This window comes from Rhagoletis zephyria, unplaced genomic scaffold, assembly GCF_001687245.7.
Source record: "Rhagoletis zephyria isolate East Lansing unplaced genomic scaffold, Rhagoletis_zephyria_1.1 Rzeph_scaffold_01129, whole genome shotgun sequence".
Taxonomy (NCBI): domain Eukaryota; kingdom Metazoa; phylum Arthropoda; class Insecta; order Diptera; family Tephritidae; genus Rhagoletis; species Rhagoletis zephyria.
Genome location: NW_016158213.1, coordinates 18875 through 42736, shown reverse-complemented (window position 1 = coordinate 42736; position 23862 = coordinate 18875). Strand labels below are relative to the sequence as shown.

The 23862-nt window shown below is 35.8% G+C and overlaps 1 protein-coding gene across 7 annotated transcripts in view; it reads left to right on the top strand.

The window, feature by feature from the left end:
- The window catches only part of ckn (CRK like proto-oncogene, adaptor protein), a 66378-nt gene that overhangs the window by 33590 nt on the left and 8926 nt on the right, over positions 1-23862 (top strand). For all 7 annotated transcript variants that reach the window (XM_017616015.1, XM_017616014.1, XM_017616020.1 and 4 more), the window contains 2 exons: positions 3574-3902; positions 4024-4745. In XM_017616015.1, the coding sequence (XP_017471504.1) occupies positions 3662-3902; positions 4024-4745 (963 nt within the window). In that variant the 5' untranslated portion in view covers positions 3574-3661. The remainder of the gene's footprint in view (positions 1-3573; positions 3903-4023; positions 4746-23862) is intronic.

The following is a 23862-nucleotide window of genomic DNA, read 5'->3' as shown; positions in this document are numbered from 1 at the left end:
TTGCGCCTGTTTTTGTTTTGTAATTGATACGAATTTAAAGCGTTAAATGTTGCAGCAGAAACTAACTTCATTTTCAATTCTGCTACAGAAATCAGTAAGGAAAGTTATGGATATTCTTGCACTAAAGTGATCAGCGTAATTGGGGCTTTGAGGAAAACAATTACTATACTTCTCAACATTGTTGAATGGTGAAGCATGCGCTAAATTTTAGGAGAGGTTGTTGTTGTTGCGGCACTCAACTAACGGCAGGCCCAAGAAACAGGCTTTTTAGACGGGATCGGAACAAAGGATAACTGGCATGTGAAAAGGTGGTTGGTGTCGTGTGGGGAGTATCCACATGCCGGACACTAATTGGGGATATTGGGGTTGAGTCTGGATAGGTAGCTGATGAGAAGGCTACAATATCCACACCGTAACTGGGCCAAAGTAACGCGGATCTCTCTTGGCAGTTGAAGCTACGAGTCTGTGGTTGGGCTCCGATCACGGCAATCATAGGTCGGAAGTCCTGGTAGGTGGAGACCGATTCCCTATGAATGCCGCTGATCACTTGTCGTTACGTCGTCGGGTCCAGTGGTTGCTCAATGTATGTTCGGACCGCAACCGACTTAATAGCCTTAGCTAAGGCTCAACGTCTTGCTAAAGAACTAATATTACGCCAGCTGTTGAGCGTAATTTGGTGAGAATACTCAGTTCAATCTAACATGTTGAAATAACCGTATTCTCAATGGATCCACTTAGGTCAATGACGATTTAAGGAGCTTATACCCGTGGCACAACATCTATAAAAGCTTTTACAGCAGACTAAATTTTACTTTGACTTCAACTCAGGCCCTTTTAGAACTCTAAAAAAAGTCATATGGTACTCAGTAAAACCATATGCCTATCCATCTATTTATTATATCTATTGATCTGAGATTTCAAAATTTCTTCGGATCTAAATTTGGCTAGCCTCTAATAGTGACAGAAAAGATATTCGAAGGTAGACCATGGGCCGTTTCCTCGTCTAAACAACTTATCGTTGAAACACAATATCGGCGAAGGGCGAATTTCACCCAGCTAAGCGTTGCCGACGTCCAACTTTCGTCCAGCTAATTCACATATAGAGTGTTATTTAATTCAGAAGGCTGTCAAATGATAAAGTGACCATATTTAAAGAAGGAATAGGGGAATACCTTCAAGAATAAAGGGTGAACATACCAAAACTGCGACACTTAGAAATTACTACCAGAAACAAACTAGAAGGCCTTGAAATTATTTTTTTTTTGTATTATATAACTTGGAAGTTTAGATGTTATTTAAATGTTAAAATATTAGTTAATATTTGCTCCATATGCAAGTGATCGGTATTTTCATCGCACACGCGCCATCATGTTCTGCACGACTGCATCATCGACTTTACGCGATGCCCACAACTACTTTGTTTTGCACTCTTCAATATTTTTTACTGTTTCACCTGTTTTCTTCAAGATTCCTTTGACCATTGACGAATATTCCCCAATAGGACGTAGCTCTGGGCTATTGGGTGGATTGCAGTCGTGAGGTACAAAATTGATGTTATTTGCATTATACCACGGCAATGTGTCCTTGGCATAGTGGCAGCTTGCCATGTCCGCCTAGAACAGTGGCCTACTCCTTATCTGTTGATAAATGACAGAATACGCCTTTTGAGCCACTCATCCCGATAAACTTGATCATTCATTGTCCCGGATGGGCAAAAGGGCTGCTCTTACGGCCACAGGAACAGATAGCTTGCAAAACCATGTGGTTTTTTGGAAATTTGGATTTAATTTTCAGCTTACAACTTTCAGGGGCATCTTGACGACTTGCAGCAGTATAAAAATCTTGACCTGCAATATATTTTGAATTTTTAAAGCAGTAGGTTTCGTAGTCGATAACAATGCAGTTGTATTTTTTAATTTAGAATTCATACAACTTCCGAATTCGGGATTTCGCTGTAACATTCTACTTTGCGCCTCGGTCTGGCGCTGTTTGACCTGTAGAACATCTCATTGAAGCTTTCCGCTTTACCTTTTGTACGAAAAACTGCGATCTCCGTACGGATTTTGCAACATAACGCGACAAAATCTTCGGATCTCGCGAAAACGCACTGAGGACCTTCCGAGAACTGTTTTTATCACTTTGACCATGCTAACACCCGCTCCCTGGTTTTCTCGTAACTGCCAGGTCTTATTTGTACCGATTAAAACCCTAAAAACTGTCGAATAGTGCAATCTTTAATTTTTAGCAATTTTACGTGTACTTAAGGCCGGATCATTTATAAACTCGTGCAAAATGGTTTGTCTCGTTTCTAAGTCGGTTGCCATTTTTAACTCAACTAGGAATCAAATTCAAATGAAATTTCTTCTACGTCCAACTAAGGTCATGGTCAACTTATGGTATTTAAATTTGAAAATATTGAAATCTTTTTGGGTAAGTTATAAGCTTCCCAAAGTGTCGCAATTTTGGTGTGTTCACCCTTTAAGCTCTAAATGTCTTTTACTATCAAACATACGTTTTGCGAAATTAGTCTCTGAAAGAAAAATATAAGGTATATTATTTTAGTTTTAAACAAAAATTACGATACCTTTTAAGGTATGGTCACCATGGTCTTTTTTTTCCGTTGCCGCTGACCACGGCGATAGAAATAAATCTATCGTCGCGAATAGTCGTCGAGCGAACTTCGTCGTTTGCTTTGGTTGTGCGCGTTCTCATATACATCAGTGTGTTTTAGTTTTTACAGCGAACGTTCGCCGGCATTGTGTTTCAATGGTTACATAGCGGTCAGTCTAGAAGGCGCCGACGAACTTACTTGTAAGTAAGTCTATCAAATAAGTGCGAAATGTACCTGTTTTACCGATGAAAGATCAAAAACCACTTTCGAAGGCAGCGGCATTTTCTTCAGGGATTTTCTTGATGCCTGGCTATCAGTTAAAATACTGCATTATCCTCACCCTATCGTGTAAGCTTCAACTTTAGATTAGATACCTTTTCCATAAAGAACACACCATTAAATTTCTAGTACGTAGAAAAAAGTCCTTTTACCGCCAAGTACGTCCATGCAACAATCTGGGCGTATAAAGCCATATCGATCATCTTGGAGCGCAGAGTACACAACCCTGGGTATTTCCGAGAGAATATTGCATGGTAGATTTAGCTCTAAGGCATCACGACGGCGTTATCGCCTACCCTTAATCCTTAATCGATTCATCTATGTATGCACCTACACATGTCCCCCGCGATGGTTAAACGCCAATGGTGATACGGAGCTCTATTGATCTTTAGCTGACCAAAGCGATCATGTGATTTAAGTTCGGATATATAAAATTATTATTGGATATATTACTATAATGCCTGTACATCCGTAGGATCACCAAGTGCCTTACTTTAGAAATAGAGCAATACCAATAACAATGCAATATTTTATTTCTTTTACACTACGAAAATATCTTTTTTTAACAGATGTTTTTAATGCTATCAAAAATGTCCATATTCAAATATGTACATGTACAATTAAAAATCAACAAACATCTGCGACTCTATTAACTTCACTTCCTTTATTTTTTCTCTCCATAGAATCCACTGCAATTTACGCGCGTACGCACTTTAGCTACCAGCTGGTTTCAGCCGTGCGCCGTAAATTGTCGTTGTTGTTATTGTTGCAATGCATCGATCATTGAAGCCACACGCACAAGCTAAAAAGGTACCACCACCTGCGCTGCCCGGAGATCCAGCACCACAACAACAGCAAATACCATTGTACCGCTTAGGTGGCAGCATTTCGAGCGCAGCTGGTAAGCAGCTGGATGATGGCATCATAATGAGTAGCATGGTATCGTCACCATCTTTGGAGGAGGGCGGTTTCAATTTGCCACGTGAGCCATCGGTAGCATTGCGCATGAAAGGTATGCATGACACATTTGCGTGAAAATAAAATGTATACACATCTACATGTGTTACATATTGTGCCAATTTCGCATTATTTACAGACATACATTGTTTACAATTTCTCTTTTTGTTTCGTAGATGAAATAAGCGAATACGCCACAGCTATGTCAACGTCAGGCACATCACAATCATCGGCATCCTCAGCCGGTGCTGCTACAGCTGGCAAACAACAAACGGCTAATCAAGCAGCCGCAACTGGCGCAACACTTTTATCCACCGCAACTAATCCGCTCCTCAGCGGTTGTCCACCCACAATAGTGCCATGTCCCCCGCCTGTGTTTTGCGCCACCCTGCGCGAACCGCTCACACACAAAGCGGCCGTCTACTATCATCAACAGTTGGCGCTGCAAGAAGATCAGGGCATCGATCTGACACAATCACCAGGTCGCGATTCACCCGGTTCGTCATCGGGTTCAGCTGGTTCTGGTTCGCGACACTCCACCGCTAGCTTGGATTCGGGTCGTGCCTCATCGTATTTGACTGGGGTGTCTGGTGCATCGATACGTGGCAGTGCGGGCGGTGCACTCTCATCGCCACGTTGCAGCTCGGTGAGTTCGTGTTCGATCGGTAGCGTCGATCGGCAGCGTAACGATGAACTTATTATCGATTGGCTGCTGGAGATGAAGTATGAGGAGTATGCACAATTGTTTATAGCGGCCGGTTACGATTTACCGACCATTGCACGAATGACCCCCGAAGATTTGACGGCGATTGGCATAAAAAATCCACATCATCGTGAGCGCATAAAACAGCGTATCGATAAGTTGCAAGTATTGGATAACTTGCCACACTTTGTGCCGGTAAGTCCAGTTTGTAGCAACTACAAACATACATTTATATTTATTTACTATGTACCATGTAAGTAGACAAAAAGAAGCGGGCAAATACAATGAGGGGGTGCGGTTGGAGTGCTCACAGCAATATTTTTTTGTTTACTTATCACACTTTCCACATTTTTGTGTAGGTGTTTGTGGTGGATCAACCAGTCGCTGGATTTTATGAGCATGTGAATGGAGCGTATTAAAAATGGCAAATGATTTAATTGGAAACCACGTAGATAAATCAACACAGCAATACAATACGCTGAAAAGCCAAGCTGTAAATATGATTGTAAATTGCACGATGTGAGAATGCAAAGCAGATTAAATTTCAATTCTTAAAACCTGTTTTCAATTATGTGGGTGGCAATGAGTTTTGCACGTTATTTATTTTGACCAGTGTCTGGGTAGCAAATGGAATGAAGGGTCTATTAATTATCAGCTTTCAGCACAAGTGACAGCAATTTATTCATTCTCACCTATTTCCAGAATAAACATTTTTCTTTTTTTCATTTTAGACAAAGGGAGTAGTGAAATAGTCAAAGTGGTTTATAAATTTGATTTGTAGCTGAAAATGTGTATAAGATATGCTTGTTTGAAAATGGCGTGCATACTAACCACTACACTATCGAGGAAATACTTTATAAATTGTATTAAACTAATGATATAGCTGCATTATTATTAAGTCGATGCTATCGATATCACTCACTATGTTATCAAGCACAAAATAATAATAGCAGTCAATATACTAGCGAGTAATTAAACAAATAAAACTACGAATGCCTTGACAGAATGAGGTCAGTGCGCTTTTGAGATCAATGAGCTTTGAGTTTACTACTACAAAGTGTTTTAATAAATTGAGTTATCACCAAAGCAAGTGTAAAATAGAAACATGCAATTACGGAATGGAAACAATGTTCAATCGAAGTGGTCACACAAATGGGAGGGACCTACAGTTTCTAACGGCAATTGTATTTTTATGAGAAGCTGGAATAATACACTCGGAGGTTTGCATTTGCCTGCTGAGGGGCGACCGCTATTATAAAAAAAAGTTTGTTTTATTTGTATCTTATTTTTTTATGTCAGTCGGAAACTGGGTTTGAACCCAGGCCCTGCAATCAAGGCTGGAGTTATATGCTAACTATATATAGCTTCGATTTCAATTTAGGGATGGTACTAAGCGCTATACTATCGAGGAACTGCGACCGCTACTAATCTATGTATTATTGATGCTAACTATCGAGGATTAAGGATCGATATTAATCAGTAGATCTACAATTGGCATTAACTACTCTACATACTATCTAGGAGTTAAGGCTGTTGCTATTGTTCGAGTTGGGCACAATAAGAATTAAGATAAAAGAAATAAAGATTTGCCCAGATTTATTTTCGAAACAAAAATCTCATTATGATGTTCCATCTGCTCAGGGGCGGAGTGGTTAGAGGGGCGAACTAGCACTGCATAGGACCTGGGTTCGAACCCTGGTCCGAGCAACGTATAGATTGGAAAACGTTTTTTCCAACAGCGGTCGCCCTTCGGCAGTGTACTTATGCCTTGAAAAAGCTTCTCGTAAAACCATTTGCCGTTCGGAGGCAGTTTAAAATTGTAGGTCTCCCCATTTGTGTAATAAATAACATCAGGGCGCATACCACAAATTGGAGAATAGGCACGGCCAAACACTTCGCAAAAAGTGGAAGCGCCAAATTATTATATTAAGTATTTTTATCGTCTCCAAGGCGGTCCGTCAATTTCTATACATAAAAACCAATAGAGCCTCTAACTCAAACAGCTTTCTAAAAATTTATGTCAAAAGCAATCGGAAAACCACATGCACAAAAGTCCTATTTTATTTCTCACAAAAGTGTAAGAAATGCCAATCCGCAACTGGCTATCAAGAACCTGCTCCCAAAATTGGCATATTTTTCAAAAGCCCACTCAAATGTGAAACGAACGCATGCAATGCATCCGATAACTTGAAGAATGTTAAGCGGCATGAAATATTTCGAGCTAGCGGCTTTTGACTTGCAAAAATCGAGTCGAAATGAATTGAGTGAATGACTAGCGGTAGGTCTGCGTGTGTGGGTTCTGCGACGTCGAACAGGTTCATACGACATTATCGTTGTTACAGCGACAAAACGTTTTTTTTTGTGTTATTCACTTTTTGCTATACGAGGTTTATAAACAAAGTCCTACAAGCTATCGTTCACATGTGTTTTCGCACAGTCAGTGCTTACGTGACTTTCATTGCAATTCGAAGAAGAAAAAAAATGCAGTGTTCAAGCTTTCAGCTAGTGCGCAATTGAGTTATTTTCTATAGTTGACACCACATGCATTCGGTGCGCAAATGCAGATGTTTGTAGAATGCTACTGATTAATTTATTTATTTTGCTTAACTATAACACGATAACGGCCGATATAACACTTAATATTAAAATAATAAATAATCACTCGCCTGTCGGCTGGTTGAAAATTTACTTGCTAGCAGCGCTTGTGAATTTTTGCTTTATGCCAGACGCGGCAAAACGCGGTATGTACAACATAAATGCAACGAATGGATGCCATGTCAACACTTGTGACGAACGGGCTCACATTCCACTGTTCGCATGCACCTTCCTACACAGCCAGTCAGCCAGCCAACGGCATTAACGGTGCTTATTTTTGTTTATCATTGACGTTTTCATTTAACTTACCGAGTATTTTTTTGTTTGGTGCATACTGCTGTAACTGCTTTCAGTTTATTTTCTATTTTTTGTTGATTCTTTTTTACGTTTTCTCTTTGCTGTTTTTGCAATCACCATAAAAAACGCCATTTAGCAGTTATTGCCTTTAATACATATGTACATACATATCTACTTACAAACGCTAATTTACTCAGACACTTGCGGCGTAGTATTGTCGATGTTTTTTAAAGTTATCTCTTTTTGTTTTAAAGTGTTGTTGATATACATATCATATATCTTCTGTTTCTATTTATTTATGATTTTTTTATTTCGTTTGCACACTTGTTGTGCGCTATTGGCCTTTAGATATGCTTACAGTTGTGTTGGATGTAAAGCCATTTCATTAAGCGCGATGCACATACATACATAACGTTTTTCAATCTAACAAGTTTTCGTTCCATAGCGATATGTATGACACAGCATATGACTGTTTAAACCTCAGTTTCTCCACACGTCAACATTAAGTAATTATATACTCCCTTGGAAAATCATTTACAACTATGTAGTAATTTACAGTCACGTCAAAAATAATAAGGACACCACATTTTGACCAGTTTTGGCTAGTTTTCTTTTGTTTGTTTAATGTTTATTATTTTTTTTTTTTTCTATGAAAGTCAAGAACAACAAACATTTTATTGCGAATTTTTAGTTATTATTTTCTTCCATACAAAACTAATTGTCAATCATACTTTATTTGGAAGAAAATGCGTGACACCGTCAGCAAAAAAAAATTTCAAAAATCAACGCGAATTCTCAGCCACTTGAATTAATGGGCTATACCTAGAATTTTTCTAAAAATTCTGAATAAAAAGCATATCGATGGCTGAGTGGAAGATCGACCTATCTCGGCAGCCAGTTCGAAAACATTCTATCTCAAAAAACTTTTCTAGAACGCCCTATTTCACCCTATCTCAGCATATTTTCAATACATTTTGAAGTGAGATAGGGCGTTTTTGAACCGAATTTTGAGATAGGGTGTTTTTCAATAAAATTCTGAAAAAGGGCGTTCTTGGAAAGTTTTTTGAGATAGAGCGTTTTCGAACTGGCAGCCGAGATAGGTCGATCTTCCACTCAGCCATCGATATGTATGTACATTAGCACGGGTCAATTTGTATAGAATATTTTTTCGACTATGCGCGTATAGCACGGAGATTNATTAGCACGGGTCAATTTGTATAGAATATTTTTTCGACTATGCGCGTATACTCCGTGCTACATGCAGCTCTAAGAAAATTTTCCGAAGACACCATGGTTCCAAAATCAATTTGAAGTTTGGCAAATTGCGAAAATGGGTTTTTTAGCATTTTGCTGTACTGTCGTTAAGTGCTTAAATTTTTTACAAAACATGCTAGAAGCGGTTTTTTGGTATGAGGAATCCATTTCTATACTTAAAAACTTCTACCAAAGGGCGCAAATTACATGTATGCTAGAATTACATGTATGCTATTAATACTCGCATAGTAAAAAAAATTATCCGCCCTAATGTACATTCATACATGCACGAGCTAATTGTACTTATATACATATGTATGAATAAAATATACATATATACATACATATGTATGTATGCATAAGTTTTCTAAGCCTTAGCTCCGTAATTGCCCCCTTACATGCATATATACAGAAATGTTAAGTTTTTTGGTTTGTCTTAAACAAATTAAAAATAATAGCAGCTGTAATCACTTGAATAGTCAATTAAGTTATTGTAATTTTTGTGGTCATATTCCGACAACTGGATTTCTAGCTTTAACATTAACACTATCTATATACCTAACTTTTTGCTTCATTCGCAAAGCTGGTTTCAAGTGGTTTGTAATTGTGAGCAAAATTACTTGAATTGTTCATTAGTTTTTTGCCACTTGTCTTGAGCATTGTTGGCAAATATGAGATGATTAATAAGTGATCCGGTTTAACTATTAACTTGTCAAGGTATGCAGCCACTTTGCTTACAATAGGTAGGCATGGTCAAGTTAAAATGTAACATTTATCTAGTTCTTTAAACGTCAATTAAAATTCAACGCCAAAATAAAATTAATAGGACAAGTCTTATAAAAGCTGTAGGCCCAGGTCTAATAGTGCTTAAATAAGACAAAAAATAAATAACATATCATATGAAGGTAGAAGCCACACGAGATGCCAGGCCGGTTTCCCAACGCGGACACACTTTCCTGACTTGGTCTGTCACGATAGGGGCATAACACTTACGTCCCAACATTTTCGCCCTATTCATCTGTTTAATGCCTCACCACATCTGAAGACTGTTGCTATTATTGACCCCTCCAAGGTCTTAAGTGCCCGAAATCTTCTCCCCTACAACCTCACATTGTCCCGCCTGTCGTTCAGTATCCGTTTGTGCACTCACATTCTCTTTAATAGCACATTTTTTTACAAACTCATGCCATTTAGGCCTGTAGAATCGGCATAAATGGAGAATACAATCAAAATCTTCGATATAACGAGTCTACCACCCCTATTGCGATTGACGACTGTTAGTCGACTATCGATTATCCGCCGTATTTTCAAGTCGTTTTCTTATATAATAAGTGTGAATAGCTTATAGTCGCTTGTTGAACTACATATACACAATACCATGGAAAAGAAATAATCTGTTATTGCGGTAATTAAAGTTCTGTCCGTTTTTAAATGCAATGTAACTAAAATTACAAAATTTTCGGAAATGTCCAGAACAGACCTATTAATGTCAGATACCAAAATCGAAAAAAGCTACTCTGCAGTAAAACCGTGTATTGGGGATCTCAAAAGAGTTTCGTACGGAATTGTAAAGATTGTCTATGAAGATATGTTGAAAAAGTAATTTATTGGTTTTTACAAGTACTAGGGATTTGCGATTAATCAATTAATCGAACAAGCTGATTAATCCAATTCGGATAAATAAATGTTTTCTTACTCTCTGCTCAGTACCGCTGTCTCAGTTATATGTATGTATGTAACTGCAAAAATAGAAATTCCCTTTAAAATTTAAAAAAATTATAAATCAGGATAACATTATACTGTCTTCGCCATAGAGAAGCAAGCTTCAACCTATAGATTAGGTTAGGTTAAACGGGCAGCTCTTAGAAAGTTCACTCGGCGGCCACGAAGGCCAATTGCGATGCCCAGGAGGTGTTACCCCATGCCTATCCGTACATGTCATGGAACCATTTTGATTCTCTGGCGAATCCTAGCGGACTGTCCAGTGGAGCTTAGAGCTTTGCGAATAAATGGTCCCCAAGAAGCTTGAGGCGTTTTCCTCCGAGTGCTGGACACTCGCAAAGGAAGTGCTGCACAGATTCTGTCTCCGCCTCATCTCTGCAACTTCTACAGAAATCGTTTTGCGGGGCTTCGAACCCAGCGGCCATATGGCCAATTGTCCAGTGTCCCGTTAGTCTTCCTGTGGGAAGCCTAACGTTTGGCCTTAATAAACTCTTTGTTCTTCGTTCGTCGAGCCGTGGCGCGATACCATATAGGTATGCAGATTTTCCCACCCAGTGTTGGTGGCTGTCCCCTGGTCACTCTCTCTCCTTCTGCAGACAGAAATCGCAGGGGAAGTTTCACGATCTGGATCGTTTACCCAAGCCCCATCTCAGATCCCTTCCTACACCTTCAACCTATATTCATGAATGTTATTAGATCATAATGCCGGATTGCACCTTCCTCTCTAGTTTGTATATAAACTGAACTACAAACGATAGTTGCAATGTGACACGCCTACTTCAGTGAGTTATTACCTGATAACCAATGCCAACACCATAACCTTAACTGACCTTATTCCGTTATACGAGTACCTTTGTTTACCAAATGTCCGAAAAATTTTTCAGATCATTTTGGCATTTTTGTCACGCCTTCCAACAAATTCATTTATTTTAATTCGGCTACCATTGCGAAATGAGCGCATTGTTTTGCAAGTTTAAGGTTAGTAGCGCAAAAATACCTTACCTTACCGTGAATTCATAATATTTCCAATTAAATTGGCAGCTAACAAATTTTATGCAAAGTCAAAAGTCAGCTCATTGTTTGCAAACAACCTTCAATGCAAAGAAAAATTGCATGCTATTTGACGCAAGCAACAACAACACTATATACACAATAAGTATAGTAGTAATTAAGCAACAATGCGCACTTACAAGCTATAAATATGTGGATAGATTATTTCATGCGCATACCTGTATACATACATACATACATATTTATATGAATAACTAAGCGCATACTCGGCGGCTCAATTGAAAACTTGTATCTTATGCGCAACCGCGCAGGTGAGGTCATTCATTATGGTTGTATGTATGTACATTAGGGTCTCCAAATACACGGGAAATCATGTTTTTAGAATTTTTTTCTAGAATATTTTTAATCGATCTATTTTAAGGATTTTATTGCAATTATGCGAAAAAATTTATTTTCGCCATATGAGATGTCGAGAAAAACTCAAAGCCCCGACCGTACGATTAAACATTAGCCGAATTAAGAAAAAATATAAAATTTTGATATTCTCCAGTTCTGGTGGGTGGCTGAAAAATAAAAAGTTTTTACCACCCTAATGTACGTGCACACATACATAAACGTATTCAAAATCCGCATACATACATATCCATTCTCACATAATTGAAGAGCATTTGCTGATTTTTAACTTTTATTTTCAAATATTGTATTTATGTACATACATTTTGTTTTGCCGGCTTCAAAGCTGGTTCTCAATATCAGCATGTATGTTTTGAATTTGTAATTAAGTTCATTTTTTATTTATTTTTCTTGTCCAATTGGGCCCGAAATAATTGAAATTCAACGCATGAAATACATAATTAATTTAGACTGGTTTGCTCATGTTGTTAACATTTAATTTCTTGCCTTTTTAATTGCATTTTAATTTTTATGCTATACAATTTTTTATTTAAATTTTATAGTCATCTAGTAATTTAATTTAATCATATTCCGTCAGTGTGGTATTAAAGCGGACATTATTTCGCATCAAACGAAAGCAAATAATAATTTGGCTTTCTTTTAATAAGAAAAAATAATACAAAGTGTAGAAATGTAGATCGTTCATCTTTCGTGCGTTGGCGAGCAGAAAATGATTTATGTGCTTTGAACCTTATTTATAGCCCATCATTTATTGAAGTTTCTCTGCAGCTATTCACTTTTGATATACTCCCACGTCTGGCGAATGAGATTAGAAAACTATATATATACTGAAGTCTGCATACAATTGGAACACGCTGCTCCTTCTGGGCCCCCTTTGTGTGTTTCGATATACAGTTACTCAAACAAGCGTTCACATGTTGTTTTATTTTAAATGTTCACAATGTGTTCAAAGCAAAAAAAAATTTTTTTTTTTTTTTAATAAAAATATATATACATCGCCCAGTGGTTAACGCTTCTGACTTTGAACATCGATTACGCAGGTTTGATCCCTGCTGAAGTCTAAAAAAAAAAGACGTCTGAAGAGGAGATGTGGTGATCTCCGAAATAGCTGCTATAACTTCTACCGCTCAGACTTTGTTGCTTTTTCAATTTTTCCTACTTAACAATCGTGGTACAAATCTCAATAAAAAGATTAAAAATAAAATGTTAGTAAGCCACAATAACATTGACAAAAAAATATCATTCATACTATAACAATACCATTTAAATCAAAATTTGAAACTTTATCTATACTTATATATACTTTTTAATCTGAATTTTAAAATTTTTTTTTCGGTATATGCAGTTTTATAGCTCATGAAATTTTAGTACATATAAAAAAGTGAAATGTTTTGTTGTTGGACAGATGGCAAGATAGTTAGAAAGAATTTGGTTATTCTAGCACAAAAGTCTTAGAAAAAAAGCTCTCTCATTCACCATTGGTGGTGAAAAGCTATTTTAAGAGAAAGCACTTGTATGTCATTAAGCTCGCGTCGCTCCAACAGTCATAATGGCCGAGTGAGCAGAGCTTAGGCGTGCCGTTCGAAAGATCACGAATTGGAGTCTCGAGCGGTGGACCTTTTTTTCGTTGTTTTTTTAATAAATTTTTTTCTTTTTAATCAATTTAGAAGAAACAAATTTCATTTGATTTTCATTTAATTATTAAAACCATTTATTTATTTTTGCTTTAATTTTATTTGTTTAGTTTTTTTTATTTAAATTTCTTTCATTTATTACTTTTGATTGTTTAAAAAGAGAAATATGTATGTTTTTTAAATTTACTTTAATTAAAAAAACTTAAAAGGCGAACAGCATAACGCTAAGACCTACTCCTTAGCAGATCTTTCAATTAGTCTTTCGAAAGACAGTAAAGAGCCAGAATAGAGAAAGACTGTAGTGAGGTGAAAGACAGTTGCTAGAATTGGCCGTTAGTCTGTTCGTCTTACTTAGCACAGGAGTTTTCCACTGAGTTGTTTTCTATATAAATGGGTTCAAAATGGAGATTGCTTGTTTAACAAGTGAGTGGAAGTGGTAATTCAAAGGATCACGCCTTCATCTAATTGACCTACATTTGTACCTAAAATAAAGACATTTTTCGGATCAATAACCAACCGCTTGTCATTCAGCAAATAAACTAAATACCAATTCAAATTTATTGAAGCTGTAGCATGTTAAATATCTGGCTGATGCTCTTTCAGTTCAGCTCGAATGGTACCCGCCATTATCACTTTATCTACCCAACAAACCACAAAACAACAAATTACAGCCTTCTCTACAAAAAGAGGACTTAGTTCTCTCTATCGAGAAAGAGGTTAGATATCTCATCGTATTCTATCCTTGAACTCTTACTTAGTTTCTAATGTCAAGTATCTTAATCATTCTCTAATCGAATTCTAATATAGTTCTCTATCCCGATTTTCGATTCGAGAACTACATTCGAAGTCTAATGTAAATTCAAAATTTTTCTCTAACTGTGCTGTGTTGCTCGGTATCCCAGTTCTATTCATTAGTATGCCGCAGTGTGCTCAAAGAAAAAAGAAAACATTTTTTTACACTTCGAAGCATCATATGCGTAGCGCTCACTTCCTCGTTGTCACACTCCATACTTCAGCTTTATTTGGGCCTTTCTCTTATCATTCCAAATCTCTGCAGAGTGCTGCGCATGCGTAATGGATATCGTAAACGCTTTCTTCTTATGCATACACGAAACTTCTTACTTTTGGCTTTTCGTGCCTTTCATTTCATCAATTCTGCTTTTTATTGACTTGTGTGTGGGTTCTATTTTATGTGCGCACAATTTGGCAACATTGTGGCTTAAATGTCAACGCTCTGCTCGGCTAAAGAAAAAGACGAGAAGAAATAAAAAACTTTTAAGTAGCAAAAATATTTCATCTCTCCATTCATTTACCTCATTCACGCGTACTCAACGCTGAGTTGAATGCTTTATGAAGTAAATTTACTTTTTTTTTAGTTTTTGCATGTTTGCGATGGAAAGCATATACGCACTGGCGAATAAGTAAATAAAGAAGCGAAGATATTGGCACATTTTAAAAGCAGATAATAAAATCGTTTCAGTTTCTTATGCGGATACCTACAGTTGTCCACAAAATAAAAGGAGTGCGATATTTTGAACAGTTGATCCCGTTGATTTTTGGCATTTTTTTTTGCTGGCAGTGTCTTCCATATAAAAGAAAATTGTCGAACATATTTTGTATGGAAAAAATCGTGAAACACCTTGAACCAAACAAATTCTCAAAAATCAAATTAGCAACTTGAAATTTGCACTTTATTATACTAGAAGTAAATGGGCTACAAAACTGCTACCAAAATTTTTTCTAAAGTTTCTGATTTAAAAGTTTGAAGTTTTGGTGAAAATTTTAAGATTTTTTATAAATTTTGTACAAAATTTGAAATCTGAATTTATATGATGTTTGTTGCATAGCCAGCTAGACTTTTATAAAAAGAAATAATAAACAAAAGACAAATAGCCAAAACTGTTCAAAATATCGCACTGCTTTTATTTTGTGGACAACTGTACCTACCTTACCTGCCCGTTTATGTTGTATCTTCATCGGTTTTTTTCCTTTTATACTTTAAGACTCATAATTCTTGCGAAATATTTGGTATTTCTTTTTTTTTGCTTTTTAACCTTAATATCTTAAGTTTCTTAAATTTGAGTGTTTATTTATTTTTCATTTTTTTCCTATGGTGGTGAAAAGGTGTGGCGAATTCAATGAGTTAAACGAAAGCCATGCTTTTTAAGATACATACTTTTTACCAACACCGCTTGGTCGCAAATTTAATTTTCTCTTCCTTTCTTATTTTTTGTTTGCCTTCTTTATACTTCTTCCCGTCAATTTATGACATTTTAATGATCGTCAATTGGCGTACAGTCCATTTACGGATGCTTAAGGTTTAATTTTTATAGCGTTGAATATTTTAGTAGTGTTTACCTAAATACTTAGTTATAAAAATTGGAAATGATTCATTAGCTGAATATTTTTAATAAGATTAAGATCTTTAAGTAATCTTCTTCCATCTCTTTTCTTATTTGGCTCTACAACCGTTCGTCGGCTTGGGTCGAGACCAAAAAAAATTCGCAAATTGCCTCTTTGCGAAGTTGTGCTAGTTTTTCACTCCGACTGCAGACAAGTCCTTCTGCAATTGGTCCATAGATCAGAGGTGTTTCTGGTCTTACCATTGGTAATTTTTTTACGTGGCAGGTCCCAGACCTAGCGACAACCCATTGAGGCGGTTTGCTTTCTCACTTTTGCTCGCTTCCAAACGGGTTTTCGGTTGCTACCTGAAGTGTATCGACTGCTGAGTGGAAGATCGACTTATCTCGGCAGCCAGTTAGAAAACGCCCTATCTCAAAAAACTTTTTATGAACGTCCTATTTCAGTATTTATTGAAAAACACCCAATTGGAAAAACTGGGTCACGTTCCCTAAGAAGGACAGTGAAGAGACCATCTACATCCATCTTAGTGGAGGGTTTAAGGTCTTTAATACCATCCTCAACATCTTCTAACGACAGGCTCAAAAGGCCGAATTAAATCGTAAAGATTTAGCTTCATTCGTCATGTTTGGATTCAGTCTATAAATCCTTTAAATTCTCCTTTTACTCGGCACTCCGCGTTAGCCAACGAAAGGAGGAGCGCTCCGAGCCTAATATAAGGGAGAGATGCAGACGTATATACTTGGTGTGAGTAATGGTCGAAACTTCGCAAGAGAAGTAAGGAATTGGCCCCGTTTTTTGGCGTCGGACCTAACCCACAAACAGTTGAATTGTCAAGGTTATCCCACACTTATCCTAAATGAAGGGGCGATGCGACAGTTCCAGTTCCCTCTTTCGCGTAATGGTACCGTTTCATGTAAGGCCTATTTTGAATTAATTTTACGTGATACAATTTCTGTAGTGATTTTTAATACGAGGTTTTGCCAAATGTATGGTCAAGGTCAGCGTCTGTAGCTGTGAATTTTCTAATGTAAATTTTGCCTCTTTGAGGGTGCTGCAGATTTTTCACAGATATGCGTGATATGCAACTGCCAAACAAACGAACCTTGCAGTGAAAATCCTCACGATAGCTTTTAGTTCCTATACAACAAACTTTTCAGATAGTTGGTATGGCTTTAAAGATCCATCATTTAGATAGGTGATCAATCACACAAATTCTACTGAGAAAAATAGCAAGGTCGGTGTTATATAAAGTATATTCGCATGCCGTTAGTTTTTATGATATAAGTCTTTCTTTTTAAGTACCTAAGCGCTTGACTCATCCCTAACGCTGGCACGTCAATCACCTGATCGACTTTCTAGTTCTTATAAGAATGTTGCAGCCAATGCTTTGTTTTAAACACAATAGGTGAACTGCGCCCCAACTTCCTGAGTGTCTAAATAAGGCAGATCGCTAATTAACAGCAGCACTTAACAATGTTTGCCATAAAATATTTATGCACACTAACAATGTACTTAAAAACGCTGCACTGCCATAAAAAAAAAGAAATACGAAAACTTACACAACACACAGCAGTTGTTTAGTATCAGTACTACACGTACGCCAGTTAACTGCATAGCTTATTTTTTCTTTTATTCAAGCGCAAAACACAACTGCTTAAGTGCTAATTGATTAGGTAAAGCGCAAAAAGAGTAAAAATAAAAAATAAAAATAAAACAACAATAGCCATCCATACTTTTAGTAACTTTGGCGCAAATAGCAAATATGGCAGAATATCAATATCTATGTATGTAAAAGAGGCGCATGTGTACACAATAAACTATAATTGGAAAGCATAATCATGGCATTAACAAGTACGAAATGTATAGCAAATAGCCTAGACACGACGCAGTCCTACGCGCTTTTATGAACCTAGTACATATGAAAGCGTGCATGTATGAGCATTAGGTTGGTCAAAATAAAAAGTAATGTCTGAATTTTAATGCTCTCACGCCCTAGGATTGTTCTATACCAAAAAAATATATATATCCTTTATTTTTTATTTTGAATCAAAGAGTATTTAGAGGTCACTTAAAGCGCTCAAAGCTGTCCATGTTTTTTTATGGGGAATNATGTATGAGCATTAGGTTGGTCAAAATAAAAAGTAATGTCTGAATTTTAATGCTCTCACGCCCTAGGATTGTTCTATACCAAAAAAATATATATATCCTTTATTTTTTATTTTGAATCAAAAAGTATTTAGAGGTCACTTAAAGCGCTCAAAGTTGTCCATGTTTTTTTTTATGGGGAAAAAAATTTCGTAGAAATGGTATAGAATTCTTGAAAATCAATATTTTTCGATCGGAAAACTCTGTTTCTCTTCAGGAGACTTCCCATAATAATACCCAATTGTTTATATTTAATATTAACTAATATTAAACCAATTTTTATAAAATAAATTCAATGACAGTTGTACGAAAAATGTTTTTTTTTCATATAAAATANTCAAAATAAAAAGTAATGTCTGAATTTTAATGCTCTCACGCCCTAGGATTGTTCTATACCAAAAAAATATATATATCCTTTATTTTTTATTTTGAATCAAAAAGTATTTAGAGGTCACTTAAAGCGCTCAAAGTTGTCCATGTTTTTTTTTATGGGGAAAAAAATTTCGTAGAAATGGTATAGAATTCTTGAAAATCAATATTTTTCGATCGGAAAACTGTTTCTCTTCAGGAGACTTCCCATAATAATACCCAATTGTTTATTTTTAATATTAACTAATATTAAACCAATTTTTAGAAAATAAATTCAATGACAGTTGTACGCAAAATGTTTTTTTTTCATATAAAATACTTTGCGTGACCTCTAAATATTTTTTTATTTCAAAATAAAAAAAAACAACGGATATCCCCTAGGTGGTGGAGCATTAAAATGCCTACTTGACTTTTTCACAAGCAATTTTGTACCACCCTAATGAACATATTTGTTTATGGCTGATAGGCGCAAATTTGATGTATTGATTTGAAAAAAAAGCACACACATATTGTGCGAAGTTATAGAGGATAAAGAATAAAAGCAAAATGTGCTACGCATTTTCGCGCTTACAGCTGCTTTTCAGATAAAAACAGCGCATATTTTGAACCGAATATGCCCATGAACTACTTTGTTATTACAACAGTTTAATAAACTGATNGCGCAAATTTGATGTATTGATTTGAAAAAAAAGCACACACATATTGTGCGAAGTTATAGAGGATAAAAAATAAAAGCAAAATGTGCTACGCATTTTCGCGCTTACAGCTGCTTTTCAGATAAAAACAGCGCATATTTTGAACTGAATATGCCCATGAACTACTTTGTTATTTATTACAACAGTTTAATAAACTGATATCATGAGGAGTACGAGTATTCGTTGTTAGATCGGATAGTTGGACGTTCGATATCTGTGTGCGTCGTCTTGTTGTGTCTGTCGAATGGCTGATATGATATGAGACACATGAGGCCGGCCACCGGTGGGCTGCTCGTAAGTACATATGTATGTACACACGTGTGTACATAATGTAACACAGCAGCGCCGAAATTCGACTCCAATTGACGGTATCATACTGACAGGCTGCCTTGTTTTTCTTTTCTTTGGTTTTCTATGTTGTTTTTTTTTTTGTTTTTTTGTGTGTAGCCTCTATGCTTTGCTGCGTAGTTCGTTAATGCTGAAATTGTAAACGCGTAATGTGGTGAACTGAAAATGTCAACTATAATCTCAAGCAATCAAAAATGCAAGAAAGGAACTATAGCGACAAAGTAAACTACATATACACAAAGTATGTACATTAGACCGTACCACCTTACAAAAAAAGGCGTTTGCCGAACGTGGGGTCGCCTCTTTATAATTCTTAAAGTTTGATATATCGATTTTTTTTTGTCCGGAGGAGACAATGTGTTTCAAAGTTCATTAATTTCAAATACTCCGTTTAAATGCTTACCCACCAGATCTCAGTTCTTATCACCCTAACGTCCCATCCTAATGTCAGTAAATTAAAGATCACCACAACTCATGCAACTTTTTCTGAGGAGGTATTTTGATTATTCTGGTAGAACTTTTTAAACAAAAATATTTTGCCGAATGTAGGTGTCACCGAAAAATTACAAAAAATGAAGCCCATAGGCTTTAAAAAAATATGTGCATATATGTTTTTCGAAATTGCCTCGCAAAAATACCATGAACGAATATTTTTTTTTCTTTACTTCGCAGATTAGCGGTCTAATGTATATGTGTATGTATATATTTTTATAGAAATCAGTTAAACTTCTGGGAAAAACTTTATGGACACTGATTAGGAACAATGCGTTTACAGTAAAACAGCTTTCTACGTATATATGTACATACTATAATTATGTAGTATATCGTTCAATTTGTTTTTCCACTGCATATGCAATGCTTAATTTTTAGTACACAGAACTTTTCTTCGTTAGCACTTTAATCTTGTTTTCAAAATTGGGTCATAAAATACTGACACAAACATGAAGAAAGAGCTAAGCGTTTAGTGTTTTACCTCATTTTTACTTTATGTAATTTAGTCATTTTATTTCCGACCTACATAACTCTACCTTTAAGGCTCGTAAAACGACTTTTATTTGCTGATGACTTCCATATGACTAGTAAAACTATTTTAATATTTAATAAGTGTAAATCATTTTTTCATGTTAAGTATTATTTAATGCTAAAATTATTTTTATACTGGCCAAGTGCAATTTCATAATTTTTCTATTAATTTTCCCCTTGAATAAATATGAATAATTCTATAGTGCATCTATTTTAATGGTTTTACGCACAAAAATTGCTTTCAGTTAAATGTAAATTAATGTTTTGGGTAGCAAAGAGGCCATTTTAAGCATTAATCAATCTTAACTACTCGCGTATAACTCCGCTTTGACTTTCTTCTTATTTTTATTTGGCACTTCAACCTTTTGGTACTTCGCCAGTTGCCTCTCTCCTTTGCAGCTTTGCGCCAGTTGTTCCTCAGAAGTGCAGACAGGTCTTTCTGCACTTGGTTTTTCCATTGTGTTCGTGGGCGCCCTTGCTTTCGTTGTCCGCCTATAGGTGCGGAGTCCAAGGATATTTTCACCGGAGTGTCGTCATCCATGGACATGTTGCCAAGCCAGTTCGTCATTCCATTTTCTTAGGTACTCGTCGCTCACGCGAACAGGACCATAGATATTGCGTAGAATAGTTCTCTCGAAAGTCCCTAAAGCCTTCTCATCTGACGTATTGCTTCTTTTTAAATATTTTTACATGCATAAACTGCTTTCGGATAAAATAGCATAAATGTATATTTTTTTCTAAAGGTGTTAATACTTCTGAATTTACTTTAATACTGTCAAAGCCGCTATTTCGTGCAGTTTTTAACTTAATCTACTCATCACAAGTATGTTTTCCATTTAATGAATGTATTTTAATATTTTTACAAAAAAATTGTTTCCGCATAAAATCGGATAAGTGTGTATGAATGGTTTGCCAACAAAGACTCCATTTTGTGATTGCTGTAAATTTACGAGCGTTTTTTCTTGAGAGCTGCAAACTGATTTAAGAAATTTTTATATGTGGAACAAAAATTTTTTACACATAAAACTGGGTTTCGGATAAAAACTGAATTTTGTTTAATTTATATTCGATTATAACTACTCACGGATAACTCCACTGTCATTTTAACCTTATTACTATTTTTTATATATACAGGGAAAACTTGAAAGTTAGGGTATTGTAAAATTTTTAAAACATACATACATTGTTCATAACGGTTTCCATATATAGATTTACTTGAAAAAAGTGTTCGTTTTTTCTATATTAAGGCAACGATATGTTTAATGCCGAACATAGTCAATCCTTTTTTTCATTTAATGATTTGTGATAACTCAACGTTAGCGCTATTTAAGAAAATTGTTAAGTTTTTTCGAAATTTTGTTTGCTTTATTTTCTTTCTTTCCTTTTTGATCAAAAATGGAAAAAAATTGTGTTTACTTCAGAATTGGCCACTATTTTAGGAAGTGTATTACCTTACGTACATATATTTTTTGCAATGCTAACGTTTTTTTTTATTATATATATATTTTTTTGTTTTTGCTGACTATATTTCACATCTTAAATACCCTTTATAGAAAACGTTTTCTACAAAACTGCATACATTCTCAAATATTTTTTAAAATGACTAGAGAATTAAGGAGTGAACATTTTTTTATAAAAATTTGCATTAAGTTTAGAATTCCAATTTTTGGATTTTTATACCTTTCATAAGCATGAAATGGTATTATAACTTTGGTCCGAAGTTTGTAAGTACCAGAATAAAAAGAGATAGACCCATTAAAATGTATACTTATATGATCAGAACGTCGAGCAGAGTCGATATAGCCATGTCCGTCTGTCCGTCTATTTGTATGCAATTTAGTCTCTCAGTTTTCGAAATATCGGGATGAAATTCGGTAAGTGGGTGTATTTTTATATTGTATTAATCATTTGTCGGAACCGGAAGAATCGGACCACTATAACATATAGCCACCAAACAACTGATTGTTCAGATATAAGATTTTTCGTTATAACTCCTCCATTTATATAGCCAGGAAAATGAAATTTCGCAGTGTTTTCAATAATTATCAGAAAAAACTTACAGTGTAAATTACAAAGATCGGGTAACTATAACCTATAGCTCTCATACAACTTATTGTTCAGATATTAGATTTTTCGTAAGAACTCCCCCATTTAGGTAGCTAGGAAAATGAAATTTCGCACGGTTTTCACTCATTATCAACAGAATACTAACAATGAAAATAACAAAGATCGGGTAACTGTAACCTTTAGCCCCAACACAACTGATTGTTCATATATGGGGCCTTTTATCATGGCTCCTTCATTTATGCAGTTAGGAACATGAAATTTCGCACCGTTTTCACTCATTATTAACAGAATACTCTCAGTGAAAATTACAAAGATCGGCCCACTATAGCATATATCTCCCATACAGCTGATTTTTCAGATATGAGAAATTTCATTATAACTCCTCCATTTATGCAGCTGGGAATATAAAATTTAGCACTATTTCCACTCATTATCAACAGAAAGTTTACAGTAAAATGAACAAATCTCGGGTTGCTATAACCTATTTATTGCCTCCATACCACTGATTGTTCAGATACCAGTTTTTCGATATATCTCCTTTATGTTGGAAGCTAAACCCATTAAATTGTGTTACTGGTTTACATACCGATCACACAGCAGTAAAAATCACTTAGGTTGGTGCTATATAAGGTATGTCTTCCATACCTTTGATTGTTTAGATATGATTTTTCATATATGTATCTCCTCTATCTATGTATGCTGTGAATATATACAGTTTTTCAAATGCAGTAATCTGTTAAAGTAAAAATTTCAGATGTTCATGAAAGGTATGAAGCCTTCGGCATAGCCGAAGACAGCGCTGCTCTTACTTGTTGTTTGTAGTTTTTCCCATAATTTTATTTTTTAAGAGGCTTCCCTGAGGAGAAATAGAGAAAGACATCACGTCATTGAATTCTTTAGTCGTTTCTCTCTCAAGTAATTTTTTTTTGTACCAGTGTCAAATTAAAATTTCTTTAGAATTTTATATATTTTTTCTGGGGCAAACCGTAGCTCCAAATTGATCAATTGAGGAAATAATGAATGTCGATTCTTGAATTTTTTGAATCGAATCGGAACTAAAAATCGACAAAAAATCCAGCCGTAGGGTCTCGATTAATCGATCTTCGATTTAATCGATTTAAAAACGGCATCTCTTGTGTGGATACGGTTGCATGAAAAACATGGCATATGTCAAGTCCAGTTTCTGCCTCATGCGCGGCAATAGTTTTCACTCTTGCTGCCGATTTTTAAACGCTTCGGATAACTTTGTGTAAATGCCAAAGCGTTTATTTTGCAAGTGAAATAATTGAAGCATTTGAAATTCAACACAAATTAGCAAATTTTATACGTTAACCATTCGCTTAAAGTCACGTTCGACAGCAGCTCGCTCATTTC